A 17065-nucleotide genomic window follows, 5' to 3' on the forward strand; every position below is an offset into this window, starting at 1 on the left:
TATATATGTGCTTGATATTGTAGTGTTTACTTCGTAAACAGTCGACCACTGGTTTGTGCACAAGTGATTCCAAATAAAATGAACTTGCCACCCCTTTTAAACTTCTGCCCTTGTCATATATCGTGATTCAGTTGCTGATGTGTAATTCACAGATAGAAAAATTCTTGTTGGACTTCAATATTGTGGGATTTCCTCCTCAACGAACTCACATCAGAAATGGTTATTACAAATATAACAGAGAGGAGACTTTTATATTGTTTTAACGCCTTTTAGGAGTGCTTTGAGTCCATATGTGTCTTTGGCTACTCCTGAGAGCAGCATTTTTCTACATCATGCTTACAATATTTTGCTCGCATACTTCACTGAGGATAGGAATTGTTTTCTCAACTTCAGTCGTTTCATTTTGCACAGATGGAAAAAGAATGTATTTTCAAGTGAAATCACTAAATATTGCATGTAATTTGAGTCAATTTTATACTAATAAGTAGCTGGAGACAAAGAAGTTTCAGCATGATGATTTATAACGAAGATGTTAACCTTTGGCCATAAATGAAAATTGCATTTATCACAGTGCAGCACTTAATTTGTTGTGGTACTTCTGTTTACCTTTTATATCAGTTCCTTGCATTGCGAATATTTTATTAGTGTTTGCTTTACTGACCACCATTTACATCATCATCCCTCTTTATACATTCATTGTAGTGGAGTTCTGGGTTGAACAGCAATGTGATGTACTCCTGCTGTTCATCTGGTCGCATGTCCTAATATGGCTGTGAACCTGGCTCTGCCTTTTCCCCTTAATTGATAACTCTGCTAATGGCACTCGTTCGGCTTGCGTACAAGCAAATATATTAGAGACACTCTCGCATCTCCCTCCATTATGTTGATTTCCACGTCCAGCAGCCCTAAAGATAGCTTACCTTACTTTCTCAGATGGCATAAGATTCCTTATATTTTTGCCCCTACAATGTACGTCACATTTTTTGTACAAATGTTTGTATCTGACTGACTTAGGTGCAATAGAAATCTGCTTCAAAAACCAGTACTTATCGTCGATAGAGGCTGGACAACGGCTTCTGAGAACTGAGAAACGTGTTTGGACTCCGCTGTTTCACATGGAAATAACTGGAAACACTAGAACTACATAGTAACTGTAGAGCTGACCAACTCTGCTTCTTGTCTCCTGTTCTTGCTTCCAATGTGGGTACTCCAAGTGAAGTTGTGACTATAGGTCTACATGAAATTCAATTTAATAGAAACCATAACCCTTAAAAATTAAAAATATAATCATGTAGCAAGTATTTTTTTTTCTTGTGGACTCTTGTGAAGAGAGGTAACTGGAATTACAAAGCCTGCACGTACAGTGCAATTGAAATATATCAGCTCTTCATGTGTTATGTAGATAGAAATTACCTGACATTTCATACTTCCCGTGAGATACTGTATTTCCTGTGTAAGGTACTATGATAAATGCTGTTTAAAAGTCATCAGTAAACACTTCCGGGCTAAGTTGCCGTGGTCGATCTGTAGAACTTCTTCTCCCTGACGTTTCGTTCTCAACTACGGAGAAATCTTCCGAGGTGAGTCGACGACTGGCTGCTAGGAGTTGGGGCCGCCGCTTATATGGAGATCGTAGAGGGCGCCACCGCACGTCACGTGGCGTCGATGTGTAGCTATCTCTGGCTATCGTCTGTTCTCTCGATTGCAGGCAATCGATTGTCACGTGATTGATGCAACGTCGACCGCCATATCTTGTCAAATTTTAATCCTTCTTCTTTACGATTAAAACTGTATTGATGTTTGTGGATTTCAATTGCCTCTCTATACGTACGTGTATAATAATGCGACGTCCTCGCTAGCACGCTTGTCTCACCAAATTTTATTTCTTGATCTCCATCCTTAAAAACATGTTCCGCTACTGCCGATTTGTCGATATGTTCCAAGCGACAGTTTCTTTTGTGCTCCGTCAACCGTGCATTGATGCTTCTTTTTGTAGTTCCTATGTAAACCCTGCCACAACTACACGGAATTTTATATACCCCTGGGGTTGCTAGGGGGTGACGAGCATCTTTTGTTGATCTTAGGCATTCACTAATTTTGTTAGTAGGTCTGAAAATAGTCTCCACCTGAAACTTGGCTAGTACTTTCCCAATGCGATCCGTGATGTTATGGATGAACGGAAGAAATACTTTTCCAGCTGGTGGTTGTTGCTGTCTTATTTTTAGGCATTTTTCTACTTAGGTGAAGTGCTCGGTTAATCTCGTTTTTCGTATAACCATTTTTCGCAAAAGCCATTCGTAAATGATTTAGTTCTTCTTGTAAGTAGCCTGGTTCACAAATATTATTCGCCCTATCCACTAGTGTTTTTAGACCCCCCTCTTTTGCCTAGGGTGGTGGTTTGAGTTCTTATGGATGTAGCGATCAGTATGTGTACCTTTCCTGTAGACCTTATGGCCTAAGGACCCATCCGCCCGTTTGATAACTGATGCATCCAAAAAGTTAAGTTGTCCATTCTTCTCTTTCTCCATAGTAAATTTGATCTTTGGGTTGATGCTATTCAAGTGCACCAGGAAATCATTCAAGTCTTCTTCCTCATGATTCCATATTACAAAGGTATCATCCACATACGGATAACACTTCGAGGGGCTTTTTTTGGCCGACTGCAGTGCTTGATGTTCAAAATATTCCATGAATAAATTCGCAATTGCGGGGCTTAGGGGGCTTCCCATGGCTACCCCATCAATCTGTTCATAAAATTCACCATTGTACTGAAAATAGGTCGAGGATAGACACTGTTGGAACAAGGCAACTATATCAGTAGGGAACATATCGGCTATATGAGAGAGAGCTTCATCAACTGGAACCATAGTGAACAAAGACACTATATCAAAACTGACAAGGATGTCATTAGGACCGACAGTAATTTCCTTCAATTTCTCAATGAAGTGTAGAGAGTTTTTAATATGACTCTCAGTTTTGCCTATGTAAGGTTGTAACAAAGAGACAAGGTGTCTGGCTAGTTCTTGGGTAGGAGCTCCAATTGCGCTGAATATCGGTCTCAAAGGAACGTCAGGCTTATGTATCTTTGGTAATCCATATAATCTCGGAGGATAAGCCTCCGTTTTACAAAGATACTTTTTAACTTCTGTAGGAATGGAAGACTGTTTAAAAGGTTTCTAAACTACCTTCTTATGCAGTGCAGACGCCTCTGCAAGATACTAACATATATGTATTACTTACCAAGTTGAATGAAGTAACCGACCTGATGACCTAGCTGCAAGAGGCAAGTACGTATTTGTTCATTAGTATATACACTGTTGCCAGCTCCATCATACTTACTGTGTAGTGCCAATGTGGCCATTCTACACCATGTCACCAAACACTGTACTAACATCAACCGACGTTCCTCATAGGCATGCAGTACAGGGATCAATTTGGACAGTGTGTGAATCTTAATTTGAAAACTGCATATACATATACAATAATCTGTTAACTGGCTTAAATCCTGTGAATTCTTGTAGACTCTTTGAGTAAAGTCTCGATTCTAATCGTCTCTGCAACACCACTTTCATGTCACCTGTTTCTTCCTCACCACACTATGTATTTCAGCATTCATACTTTACCATGCCACAACCAACTATGCAGGAACACTCGGCAGCCACCTTGCCTCACACCCTTCACGAAGATAGTGCGACCACTGGTAAACTGAGACGTTCAGGTGGCGCTCAGCTCAAACTACCACTCTTCGACGCCAAGAATCTGAGCTTGTGGTTCACGATCATCAAGTGTATTTTTTAAACAAATGGCATTTTCAATGACTAGTTGAAGTATATGCATCTGGTCAGTCACCTGGTGGGCAACTCAGAACTAGTTGCCTCATGTGGGAACAGTAACATCAAGATGTCATGTTCGAGATCAAACTGAGTCACAATTCTGGCCGTCCCTCCGCACCTCAGCGGATACAGTTTTTGCTGTGAGCTCTGTTGTTAATCAGCCTACCGACAGACCTACAGCTCGGCATGATTACGAGTGAGACAGAGCCAGACAGGTGGCGCTTAGTTATGGCTGACAGAATGTTGAGTGTCATTCGCCATTGGCAAAAAGTAACAGCATCTCAAGAATCGATTCAATATTACGCACGGCGGGCTCCCCTCCCCCTGTTGCACAACTACAACCAACTGTACACAGAGGGCCATGATTACAGCAGAAGGACTCCTCTTTGCCTGCACAGCACACACACCAGTGCCCTAAGTTACACATGGAAACAGTGTCATGCATCTCAACTGGCTTCAGGTACTAATTCTACGCAATTTGGTGATGCTCCACGCAAGTGTTGGTACTCTGGGCGGGGACCCAAACTCCATGACTATGTCGCAATAGGGGGTCCAGTCCGTGACGCTTCACCATGTCTAACCCACCAGAATATCTGACATACAAACGCTCACCTTTGCAGTTGCTTATGGATGTCTCTTATAGTGGACAAAGCGTCAAACCAATATCTACTAATCGACACAACTTCAACATTAGTGTACATGGCACTATCACAACATCATGCACTTGTCGGACGCTCTCCAGTGTCCATGGACCTTCCCAGTTGCTGATTTGTTAGAACCAGTAATTGGAATCGACTTTTTACGACGTCACCAGCTCTCCATCAACATCTTACGGCCCATGCTCATTTACCACCTCTCAGGTGAAGGAGCAAAAGCTGTCTCCACCTCCTCTATGCCACCAGAACCTGTACTTGTTGTGCTGCCCCTCAATCGCACCATCCAGAACATTCTCCGTGCACGTGCCAAACTTCCAGATGATATTTTCCACACCTATTGACAGTACACCACTTACAATGAACAGACACAGCCACTCTGCACGGAAAACGGCGAGCTTTGACATCATATCACTAACACTGTAGCGGCCATAGCAGCAGCACATGAGCAGCTCTGTATGGCAAAAGAAAACAGATGGATACGGCCCCCGCCCCACCTGCCTCACAGGGGCACGTCCACCTCCAGCGCACTCCTTGCCCACACAGTCCCTGATGGCCGCCAAGAACCACCACGAAGGCAGTAATCGCAGTGAGCAGTGTGTGTTAGCAGAGCTCCCGACCCCTGTACACATGTACCCGTGCTGCTCTTAATGAAACCATGCATCATATAATAGCCATGGATGGACCCCAAGTTTTACATATACCTCTACAGTTAGCTCCAGCAGGCCTATAACTTGCACATGACACCTACCCCATTCCTAAAATTTATGACTTTATCCATTTCTTCACAGGCACAACGATTTTCAGCATAATCGACTGTAAGTCTACTACCTGCAAATACCCATGCACCCTGTTGACATCCAAAGGACTGCCAATAAAACTTCTATTGGACTTTTTGAACATCTCTTTATGCTGCAGCTGTCTCCTATTCCACTTGCCCTTCTGCTATACGTATATTGGCGACATACTCATCTTCTCGCATTTCGTGGATGAACACTCATGACACCTTGAACAAGCTGTAGCCATGTTGCAGGAGGATGGAGTGACCATTAACGATGCAAAATCAAAACTTCAGCAGATAAAAGTAGGTAATTACACATATGCTGCTGGTGCAAGACCTTCCTCGCCTATGCTCCGCAAGAAACTGTCCAGTCAGGCCCTCTGCAGACGATAAACACGTCATGGCTGGTCATGTGTACCTGCGCCACTGAAAACTGCGAGGCTGCCTGGCGTTCCCGCGCCTGTCGACATTGACTGGTCGTCACACCTCACAGTTCGCTAAAATCATGGTGGGAAACTCTGTGGAGAAATGCATCCTAGAGGGACTGAAAAATCTTTAGCGTGAGCGGTGTGGACGTCCTATGGGACAGTGCAAAACGACTTCAGCTATAGACAAGATTCTCTATACAAATACTCAGTTTAATAATGAGTATTCTCGTAAACTGGGTGTGTCGACTCTCTTGGTGACTTACTACCACCGTAATATCCCGCTCCCCGCGGTTAAACTAGCCAATGTAATGTACTATTACGGCTTTTTCAATGAAATGTGTGTACTGTTAGCAGAAACATGGGGAAAAGTCTGCCTTTTTTACGATTCTTGATGGAACACCCTACATACAAAAAATTGTGCCTGTATAAAAGCGAAATGTACGTGTTAGTGCCTACTTGGCAGTAACTATGTACCTGTGATACACTTAAAGACGTTTATCTGATAGTGAATTGTCTTTTACTGGTGCAATATCTATCTTTTATGTAAAGTTGTCTACTTATAAATGTTTAAGGTGAGTTTTTCCTAATAAAAGTAATAAGATTGCGTGCCATAGGCACTTTTTGATCAGTGAAGAGTTTAACTCAATCTTCATGTTACACATGTCAATTTACTCACAGATCTAAATTTACTAGTGAGTTAAAGTTATGAATACTGTTGTTCAGTCACTACTGCCTATTATCACTTTGCTTACACTTTATGGTTGAGATATATGATATCTGGCTGTGTCTATTCTCTGTCTATACTCTGTCCAATCTGTGATGGTATATCAAAAATACTCTTTATAGCTTTAGAAGCCTTAAGATGGGAACTAGGAGTGTCAACAAAAAAAAAAAAAAAGAGCATTTCCAATCTACTTATTTACAATCTACGCGCTAACTGAAGACGTCAGCGCTAATGAACCTGTTTTGTTTGTCTTATCAGGAATTTCGTGTCAAATGTGTAGATGTGTAAGGGAATTAGTTCAGCAAGTTAGCTGCATGGTAAACACTTTAACACAGACACTTATTTTGAGATGAGGCCTTGAAACATGGTAGTTAACGTGGTGCTCTGCTCCAATTTAATTCTGTGCTGATTATGTTATTTTAATGTTTTATTGTTAAGCGAGTTAAGCTCTTCTTGCAAAATACCTGAGCATGATCATGAATAATTTTGCTTAACTGTTGAGGTTTGATGGTGACGTTCTTATCACAATATGCCTGACTGACTACTATTTTGTTCAACCCCTATTACCACCTGGTTAATAGTTTAGTTTTTATTACGACAGTAATTCACTTCAGCTGTGTGACCAGGTTTTTAACATTGCTTGATGACTGTATGTCGGAATTTAAGACCCTTCTGGATAAATTAATATTTTAAAATTTTAAATCAGTGTCTTCAATTACACTCCTGGAAATTGAAATAAGAACACCGTGAATTCATTGTCCCAGGAAGGGGAAACTTTATTGACACATTCCTGGGGTCAGATACATCACATGATCACACTGACAGAACCACAGGCACATAGACACAGGCAACAGAGCATGCACAATGTCGGCACTAGTACAGTGTATATCCACCTTTCGCAGCAATGCAGGCTGCTATTCTCCAATGGAGACGATCGTAGAGATGCTGGATGTAGTCCTGTGGAACGGCTTGCCATGCCATTTCCACCTGGCGCCTCAGTTGGACCAGCGTTCGTGCTGGACTTGCAGACCGCGTGAGACGACGCTTCATCCAGTCCCAAACATGCTCAATGGGAGACAGATCCGGAGATCTTGCTGGCCAGGGTAGTTGACTTACACCTTCTAGAGCACGTTGGGTGGCACGGGATACATGCGGACGTGCATTGTCCTGTTGGAACAGCAAGTTCCCTTGCCGGTCTAGGAATGGTAGAACGATGGGTTCGATGACGGTTTGGATGTACCGTGCACTATTCAGTGTCCCCTCGACGATCACCAGTGGTGTACGGCCAGTGTAGGAGATCGCTCCCCACACCATGATGCCGGGTGTTGGCCCTGTGTGCCTCGGTCGTATGCAGTCCTGATTGTGGCGCTCACCTGCACGGCGCCAAACACGCATACGACCATCATTGGCACCAAGGCAGAAGCGACTCTCATCGCTGAAGACGACACGTCTCCATTCGTCCCTCCATTCACGCCTGTCGCGACACCACTGGAGGCGGGCTGCACGATGTTGGGGCGTGAGCGGAAGACTGCCTAACGGTGTGCGGGACCGTAGCCCAGCTTCATGGAGACGGTTGCGAATGGTCCTCGCCGATACCCCAGGAGCAACAGTGTCCCTAATTTGCTGGGAAGTGGCGGTGCGGTCCCCTACGGCACTGCGTAGGATCCTATGGTCTTGGCGTGCATCCGTGCGTCGCTGCGGTCCGGTCCCAGGTCGACGGGCACGTGCACATTCCGCCGACCACTGGCGACAACATCGATGTACTGTGGAGCCCTACGGCCCACGTGTTGAGCAATTCGGCGGTACGTCCACCTGGCCTCCCGCATGCCCACTATACGCCCTCGCTCAAAGTCCGTCAACTGCACATATGGTTCACGTCCACGCTGTCGCGGCATGCTACCTGTGTTAAAGACTACGATGGAGCTCCGTATGCCACGGCAAACCTGCTGACACTGACGGCGGCGGTGCACAAATGCTGCGCAGCTAGCGCCATTCGACGGCCAACACCGCGGTTCCTGGTGTGTCCGCTGTGCCGTGCGTGTGATCATTGCTTGTACAGCCCTTTCGCAGTGTCCGGAGCAAGTATGGTGGGTCTGACACACCGGTGTCAATGTGTTCTTTTTTCCATTTCCAGGAGTGTAGTGTAGAAGCAAAGGCAAGGCAGTGGCAAAACGGTAAGGCATACACATTACCCATTTCATGTAATCTGGTATTATAGCTGTAACTAATTATCCCAGAACTATAATAAACAGTCCAGCGATATTATAACAAATGGTTTTCTGTACTGTCTCATCATCAAGTGTCACCTCACAGCTTAAAAAAATACATCACCGCCTTGTTTCATATTCAGGAAAAATAGAAAGACTTTATCTCTCAAACTCTTACATCAGTAACACACATACATACGATACACACGCTTTGGGCGACAGTGTACGCAAGACAGAGAGCCCAGAGCAATGTGTAGAGTTATCTCTGCACATCTCAGCCGTTCTCATAAGAAACACAGGTCATGATAGCTCGATTGAAAGGATGAGACACACTAACAGTATGCTGCATGAAGCAAAAAACTACAGAGAGAATGGGAAAGGGGAAAAAACTGAAACAAGACATACCTTAGATATAAAATTATTGATAAATTGATATTTTAACCAAGTGTTTATGTACGAAGTTTTTCATGTACTTACACTATTTACATTTTTGTAGGTATTTACAGTATTCAGATTACAAATTTCTATATTTTCCATACATTTTTTTTACAGATATTAACTTTCTCTGCAATCAACATTTTTTGTAGGGTAGTGACCTAAGGACATTGTATGTACTTTACTAGGAAGTATATTTTGTGGAGATGAGACAAGTTTATATAGTTTGATGATCAAAAAATATGTTACTTAGATCAAGAGTGTACTGGACAACAGTTTCTACTTCCGAATTCAGAAGACAGGGCTCCATACAGCCATGTCGCACTACGAAGACTGAAGGCCATCATATTTGACGTATGGCTCTGGCGCATCGTGCTGCATCTGCAGCAGTGATTTCGGCAGGAATTGGCACCAAGGTAACACAATGAACCGTTACAAATCGGTTAATTCGAGGACAACTTCGAGCCAGATGCCCCTGTAGCTTGCATTACACTGGCCCCAAACCACCGCCATTTGCAACTTCAGTAGTCTCAAACGAGAGATCATAGAATGGCGTGGTGGAGGTCTGTCGTGTTTTCGATCTGACTTCCAATCAAATTTAAAAGGAAACCTTATATTGCCACGTTTTTCATCTGTCACTGAATTTTGTATGGCTCAGCTCTGGATATTCCAAGTGCCAACCGATCAAACTGCTCCTTACAAAACACTTCTCTCCTTCCTATGACTGACTATACAATAACTCGAGCCATAGAAACCTCTACCAAAACAAGCAGTGTCACTCTTTCCCTCGCTTTCCCCAGCCAATGAGGTGATCTGCCTTGTCACTATCTAGCGTCTCCAACTTAGAATTTATTTATATTACACAATTACACATTTTTTTATTAAAATGAAAGCCTTCTGCAGTATCTCACATTTTCAAAGGCCTTGGACTGAGTGCAGCCTGTTCATCATTTACAAGTTTAATTTTCTGTGCCTTTCTGGGGAAGAGTACAAAGGTGCCTGCCCTCTAAATAGGCGAGACTGTTCACTCCATTTCACATTCGTATAATCCTTTTCCAGGCGTTTTGTCTACGTGAGATGCTGCCTGTGTGTTCCTGCAGTGGCCTGATGTCCCACTGTTGTTGGGCACAGTAAAAGCTGTTGACCAAATGCCGGCATCCCCCGGCTCTCTTCCTCTACTTTTCCAAAAATCTGGCGCTGAAGGTGGCTACCTCTTACTCAGTTTTATGCTAGATATATGTGTATGTACATAATTATCTTTAACTTTCAAATGAAGTAATGCAAGTTGGTGACAGAGGTGTGTATTTGCACCAAATTTTACCTACATACCGTGGAAATAATGCATGTATCTTATCTTGAGATCAATAGTACGTACCATTTTAGTATTAAACAGTTTTATGGAAATTCATCGAAATTATGCATGTCTTTGACTTTTGCATCGTTTTAATATTATACTGACTGGCAGAAGAGAAAGGGTAAGGGGCGGGGGCTGTGCAGAGCGCAATTCGGCTAGTTAGATGTTTTAAATTTATTTTATTTCTTTGATGCCTCATTTTAATACTTCGCTTTGACTGACTGGAAAGAAGTGGAGGGGGGTGGAGCATATTGCACAACCGGGCTAAGTAGTTTGCCAATGTTCGATTTTTCATTGGGTTTTTATTTTTATTACTGCACTACAATTGGTTGGAAACAGTTGAGGGTAGGGCAAAAGTGGGTTGTTATATTCTGACTAAAGTTCAGTCTTGATCACATCATGTGTGTTTTAATAATATAGGTAACCGGTTTCGGTTCTTTCTACAAAACCATCATCAGACCCATGGCTCTCTTAGGATGGTAGGCGGAGCTCTCCTCGCTGCTAGCAGCGAGCCATGGGTCTGATGATGGTTTTGTAGAAAGAACCGAAACCGGTTACCTATATTATTAAAACATACATGATGTGATCAAGACTGAACTTTAGTCAAAATATAACAATTAATTGATCACTGCTTTTCAAAAATGTTTACCAAAATTGTGAAAAGTGGGTTGGGCTGGCGGGAGAGATGGGGAAAGAGGAGGGGAAAGGGCATGTCAGTGACAGGTACGTATGAAGGGAGTGTGGTTTCCGCCATATTGGACAGTGAGGTTACGTGACTCCATAGCTTGATACGGATCAAAGAGAATATCATTTACTGCTGGTGATTCATTTCGTATTCGAGAATACCTTGGAAGCATAAGCACCTTCCTGAATTCGCACTAGAACTGCAGCCATCCCATAACTGCTGGCGTCAATGTGAATTACTTTCTTGGCATTCTAGTCATACAGTATTTGAAATGAAGGATAATGAAGGACCTTTCTTGGGCCCCGTTCCCAGAAATGTTGGTTTCCCCCTTCACTATTGCTTGTAATGGACGTGCCTTAATACAGAATTTTTCTATCAGTTGCCGGTAGTGTGATCAAATTCCAGGATAGCTTCTCAAATCGCAATTGTGCCAGGAGTCGAAAATTCTATTACTGATCTTATTTTCTCTGGATCGGGGCGCATTATCGCCGTTCACTAGGTGCCCCAAGATTATTATTGGTTTTTGGATTTAAATAAAGACCTGCATTCTGAACACACTTCATCACAGTTTTCCGGCAGCTAATGTGCTCTTAAAATGTTTCCGAAAAAAACGACAATTTCATCCAGATTGCAAAGACACTTTTTCCGTTTAATGTGTTGTCCATCATAAGTTCGAAGGTGTTTCGAGTGTTACGTAGTACAAACAGCATAATTTTGAACTCATAAATGCCTTCAGGACTTATGAAGGCAGTCTTTTCCTGGTCAGCGTCGTCAACCTGTTTGCGTGTCCTCTGTTGATAAATATTTTGCTTTTTTCAGTCAGCCTAGGTTATCGTCAACATCTGGTAATAGTTAGATGTCCTGTTTCGTGGTTTTGTTGCATGGTTGGTACTCGATGCAGAAACGCCCTGTGCCATCCTTTTTGTTCTGAGAGTACTTAGAACTCTCTGAGATTTCAGTAATGTCATCTTGGTGCATTTTCTCCACTTCGTTCCTAATTATATGTAGTTCAACTGGCGACACGCTGTTTCAGCACTGGATTATTGGCATATGACCACCAACGCTTTACCATGGGCCGTTGGTCCGTATATTCTCCATTCTAGATTTGAAAGCATCCCACAATTGATGCAGAATGGTTGACGATCGCTCTCGTTGTTCATTGGTCAGGCCAGTTTCTATTGGTAGTTCTTCTTCTGCATTGTCTGGAGTGGCAGTGGAGCACTATTCTTCGTCGATGTCGTTAATCTGCCATTCTCGGACTGGATCAGCTGTCCCCAGGATCGTTGTTGCTCGTTACAATTTGTTTCTGTGCGATGATTGTAATAATCACACTGGCATGTAGATATTTTTTATGAGACTGAGTAGCTCTTTGCAATCGATAAAACTCTCGCAGTTACACTAAGCATTTAGAGTGACGACTGGGACTCGTTTCGTTGATGATTGCAAAATCTACAACCACCATTGTTGCGTTGGGTTAGGTTGCCGGAATAGCTTCGTTAATCTAGAGCTGTGTGTGATTGCATTTGATGCCTGAATCTGAGAGTAACATTATGGTTACAGTTCGTTAAAACTACGAATGTGGAGGGCTTGTTCCGTCATAGATAGTTATTCTTGTAGTACATGTTCTGATCAGCTGGGCGTATTTCCCATTTTCGACTTTCACTATAAGAACTTTCGTATCACGAAACATATCCATATTTTGCTAGCGACATTAAGCGTTTTGCGTTACTGAAAAAGAAGTCGCAGAGTCGACCAGCGCCCAGACACGTTGACCGTCGATGATGACGTCAGTGCGATTTCGTGACATCTTGGAACCGAGAGAGATGGCACAGCGGTTAGTACACTGGGCTCACACTCGGAGAACTTCGGTTCAAATATGTACGGATATCCGGATTTAGGTTCTCCATAATTTTCCTAAATCGTTTAATGTAAATGGCGGAATGGATCCTTTGACGGGACGCGGCCGACGTCCTTCCATACCCTCCTCTAATCTATGCTTGTGCTCCCTCTCTGACGGCCTCGTTGTTGACGGGATGTTGAAGATCAATCTTTCTCTGTTTTTGGGTATCTCTGTGATTTTCGTCTTTGGCGGCCCCAGCTACAAGTACGGTCGCTTCGCTTAATGCAGTTTTCCCGAATTCGTCGGCTAGACGAGGTGCTGGTATCTCCGTGCGACGACAGGGAACAGCTACAACATGTTGGAGAGCGATCTTGTTCAGGGTACGACGACGACCTTCGTTCCGCAGGCTCACTATTAATCGTCTGTAGTTGACGGGCTTCACTAAAATTGTTGTTATGACTAACGTCTGACGGCGTCGTAATGGTCGAACACTATTCTTCTTGCTCTGCAACAGCGAACAACGTGTCCAGGGCATCCTCAGTAGAAACGTAACGGTGGGTATTCCTGTGTCCTCAAAAATATATGTTCTTCTGTTGGGCTCTACTCTTGTCAGAGGTGTTGCTCGTACCTGCGTTTGCAGTATGGGTTGTCCTGCAGTATAGGACCTAGTTGGTGAAGTCCATTCTTCCTTGTGTACTGAACTTGTGACGAGGATTCCGCTGCTGACACGCAGGGTACATGGATTCGTGAGGTTGTCTCCATACCCGTACACGTCCATCCGCTCGATACAATTTGGAACGAGATTCGTCCGACCAGGTAACATGCTTCCAGTCATCAACAGTCCAATGTCGGTGTTAATGCCCCCACGCGTGGCGTAAAGATTTGTGTCGTGCAGTCATCAAGGGTACACGAGTGGGCCTTCGGCTCCGAAAGCTCATGTCAATGATGTTTCTTTGAATGGTTCACACGCTGACCCTTGTTGGTGGCCCAGCATTGAAATCTGCAGCAATTCATGAAAGGGTTGTACTTCTGTCTCGCTGAACGATTCTCTTCACTCGTCGTTGGTCCCGTTCGTGCCGGATCTTTTTCAGGCCGCAGCGATATAGGAGATTTGATGTTTTACCAGATTGCTGATATTGACGGTACACTCGTGAAATGGTCGTACGGGAAAATCCCCACTTCTTCCCTATGTTGGAGATACTGTCCCACCGCTCGTGTGCCGACTGTAACACCACGCTCAAACTCACTTAAATCTTGATAACCTGCCCCTGTAGCAGCAGTAAACTATCTAACAACTGCGTCAGACCCTCGTTGTCTTACCGGTTTATAGGCGTTACCGAGCGCAGCGTCGTATTCTGCCTGTTTACACATCTCTGTATTTGAATACGCATGCCTATACCAGTTTTCTTTTGGAGCTTTGTGTATTTCCTAAATTCTATTTTACAGCGCTAGAACTAATATTTTAGGTCCCTGAAACTACAGTACTAGTCATTATGAATTACTATCATCTAAGTACACAAAGATGACGTCACTGTTTCCTTAAGTTTACGGTTAACTAATGCAGTCAAAAAGTTGGTTGTGTCTAAACGTTACCTTGCCGTAGGTGATGAACTGAAGAAAGAGAATTCCAAACAATTTTCTGACGCTCAGCAGCATGGCAGTAGGTTCGTCGGTTCCACGTGCGGATTTTGAGTGACGCTTTTTAATAGTATGGCTGATCCTTTAAATATGCCTCAGTCTTCGCTCAAGGATTGCACGCTGCTGAAATTTCTTGGTAGCGTGTTGTCAATACAGCTGCTGCGTTTAAATATGCTCCGTCTTATCTCAAGGTTCGCAAGCTGCTGAAATTTCTTGGTAGCCTGTTGTTGTTACAGCTGCAGCGCAGGTGTGTTTCATTTTCAATGAGTAAAGTACAGTCACGTGAAGTCGATTCATTATCTCTTGGCTGTGTTTGTGTATTAGTGGCTGAGTACAACTTGTAAACAAAGTTGTGAATTGTGAACGCTGGGGACTGTGCTCGCTTGTTTCTCATAAACTAAACGAAAGTTGACGTCTTTTCCATAGTTAACTAAAAGATAAAGGATAAACAGCCAATCGGTTGCACATAAACGTTAGGTACATTGACTTAGGTTTCGACCTACTGGGGCTGTCTTCATCAGAATCAACAGTTGGTAAATCGTAAAATTAAATTGCTAAAAATCAACAATCAAAATTTTGAGCTACCATGTCCAAAACTGTATGACTAAAAGAAGTTCTTTCGACACGACAGAAGCACAACCATTTCGTTTCTTACAGATCCATCACTGGAAAAACATTCAGGCACAACATGATCGTGTCTTAATTAACGAGAGCAATGGAATGTGAGGAGTCTGAACGTGGTAAGGAACCTAGAAAATATGAAAACGGTAATTTGAAAGCTCAGTATAGATGCAGTGGGAATCAATGATTTGAAAAATATTGCTCGACAGTAATGAGAAATGGAAAGAACATAAGCATTTCTGGTCATAAGAATGTAGGATAATATAAACAGCATCAGAACTTGGTATAATAAGAGCAGGATTCGTTATTAATCAGAAAATAGGGTAGAGTGAGTACTGTGAACAGGTTAGTGGTAGGGTTGTAAACCATCGTCAACAGAAAAAGTTCATGCTGATGTCAGAAACGAATGACTAATAAGTAGGTAAAGTATGTGAGGATACTGAATGGGTATCAGTAAGTAAAAGGAGATGGTAATCTAATTATCGTAGGTGTTTGGAACGCGGTAGCAGGGGAAAGAATAGACGAAAGCGTTACCGGAGAATGTGGGCTAGGTAACAGGAATGAGAGAAGAAAGAAATTGAGTTATGCAATAAATTTGTTGCGTACCACCATTATTCAGCTTCGTGCGTTGTCCACAGAGGTAAGAAATAACTATGTCTTCAACTTCGGCCTGCATACATCACGACGAAATAGTTCACGGCCGGATGGCAGTATCCAACGGGCACAATGCTCTGACAGGCGACCACATTGGTATCGTCTGGTGCGATGATAAATCGACCACTTTGATGGGACGCGGCGCTGTTAACTCTGATCTGGCCACTGGTCTCCGTCGTCAGCGCCTAGCATCTCCTTACCCATTTCGAGCCAAAATAGGCGTTTGTCGAAATATTGGCCCATTGAACAGTGACATCCGACCTTTCATCCGTGAACTGTTTTGTCATGAAGCACGCTGGGAGAAGCTGAAGAATCACATCAGATGTTTCAATGGGAAAGAGACATATCACAGCTGGAAATGAGTTGACAAGCTGTGCCACTGGCGGAGGCGTTTGTTAAGTGCATTTGCATTTTACTTATGAGGGCAAGAACATATGAATCCGAACTTCACAAAGGTAACGCATCACATCGATCAAGAAACAGTCAGAAGAATCATGAAATCTGCCATCCTAGCCTTGGCGCGGGAGAGAGAACGCTTTCACTCGCTGGTGCCTGGAATAGACTAACAAAGCTTTTTCTAATTACATCCACAGCCGCGCAACCAGTTCAGTTCCTAGACTGATGGTGTCACCTGGGCCACAGCAAACTCCGTACAAAGAAAGGCGCCATCAGACGGCAGACATCAAAATCCGAGAGTATAATTATCGGAGAGACAACCTTTTGAATCTTCTTACAAAACTGTCGTCAATCTCACGGCCAAACTTCTAAATGTGGACGCGATTTAAATTCTCAAGAAATGATTATATTTTGCACCATCTCCTGAATCCACACCAGTCACGGACATCAACAGTAGAATGGAACAGGCGGCTTCACGACTTCCACCGAAGCAGCAGATGGTCACGAAAACTGTCCTGATCTCACACGAACAGGACCTGTGAAACTGAATATCTCTGGCACGGAGAGGGCAGCCGTACAAGAACTAAGAGAAGATACAGATATCATGGTCTCACTAGCCGACGTGGTCAACGAAAATGTGGTCCTGTCTCACCAGGATTACAACGAGAAAAAACGGGGAGTGCATATCGAAAGGCCGGCCGGAGTGGCCGTGCGGTTCTATGCGCTACGGTCTGGAGCCAAGCAACCGCTACGGTCGCATGGGTGTGTGTGATGTCCTTAGGTTAGTTAGGTTTAATTAGTTCTAAGTTCTAGGCG

At 43.4% G+C, this 17065-nt stretch overlaps 1 protein-coding gene across 1 annotated transcript in view; it reads right to left on the reverse strand.

Moving 5' to 3' along the window:
• Window positions 1–14706, reverse strand: part of LOC124606874 (juvenile hormone esterase-like) — a 122870-nt gene extending 108164 nt beyond the window's left edge. Inside the window, exon 1 of the mRNA XM_047138966.1 lies at window positions 14534–14706. Within this exon, the coding sequence (XP_046994922.1) occupies window positions 14534–14596 (63 nt within the window). The 5' untranslated portion in view covers window positions 14597–14706. The remainder of the gene's footprint in view (window positions 1–14533) is intronic.
• Window positions 14707–17065: the final 2359 nt, after the last annotated feature.

Source organism: Schistocerca americana, chromosome 3 (assembly GCF_021461395.2).
Source record: "Schistocerca americana isolate TAMUIC-IGC-003095 chromosome 3, iqSchAmer2.1, whole genome shotgun sequence".
In the NCBI taxonomy this organism is placed as follows: Eukaryota; Metazoa; Arthropoda; class Insecta; order Orthoptera; family Acrididae; genus Schistocerca; species Schistocerca americana.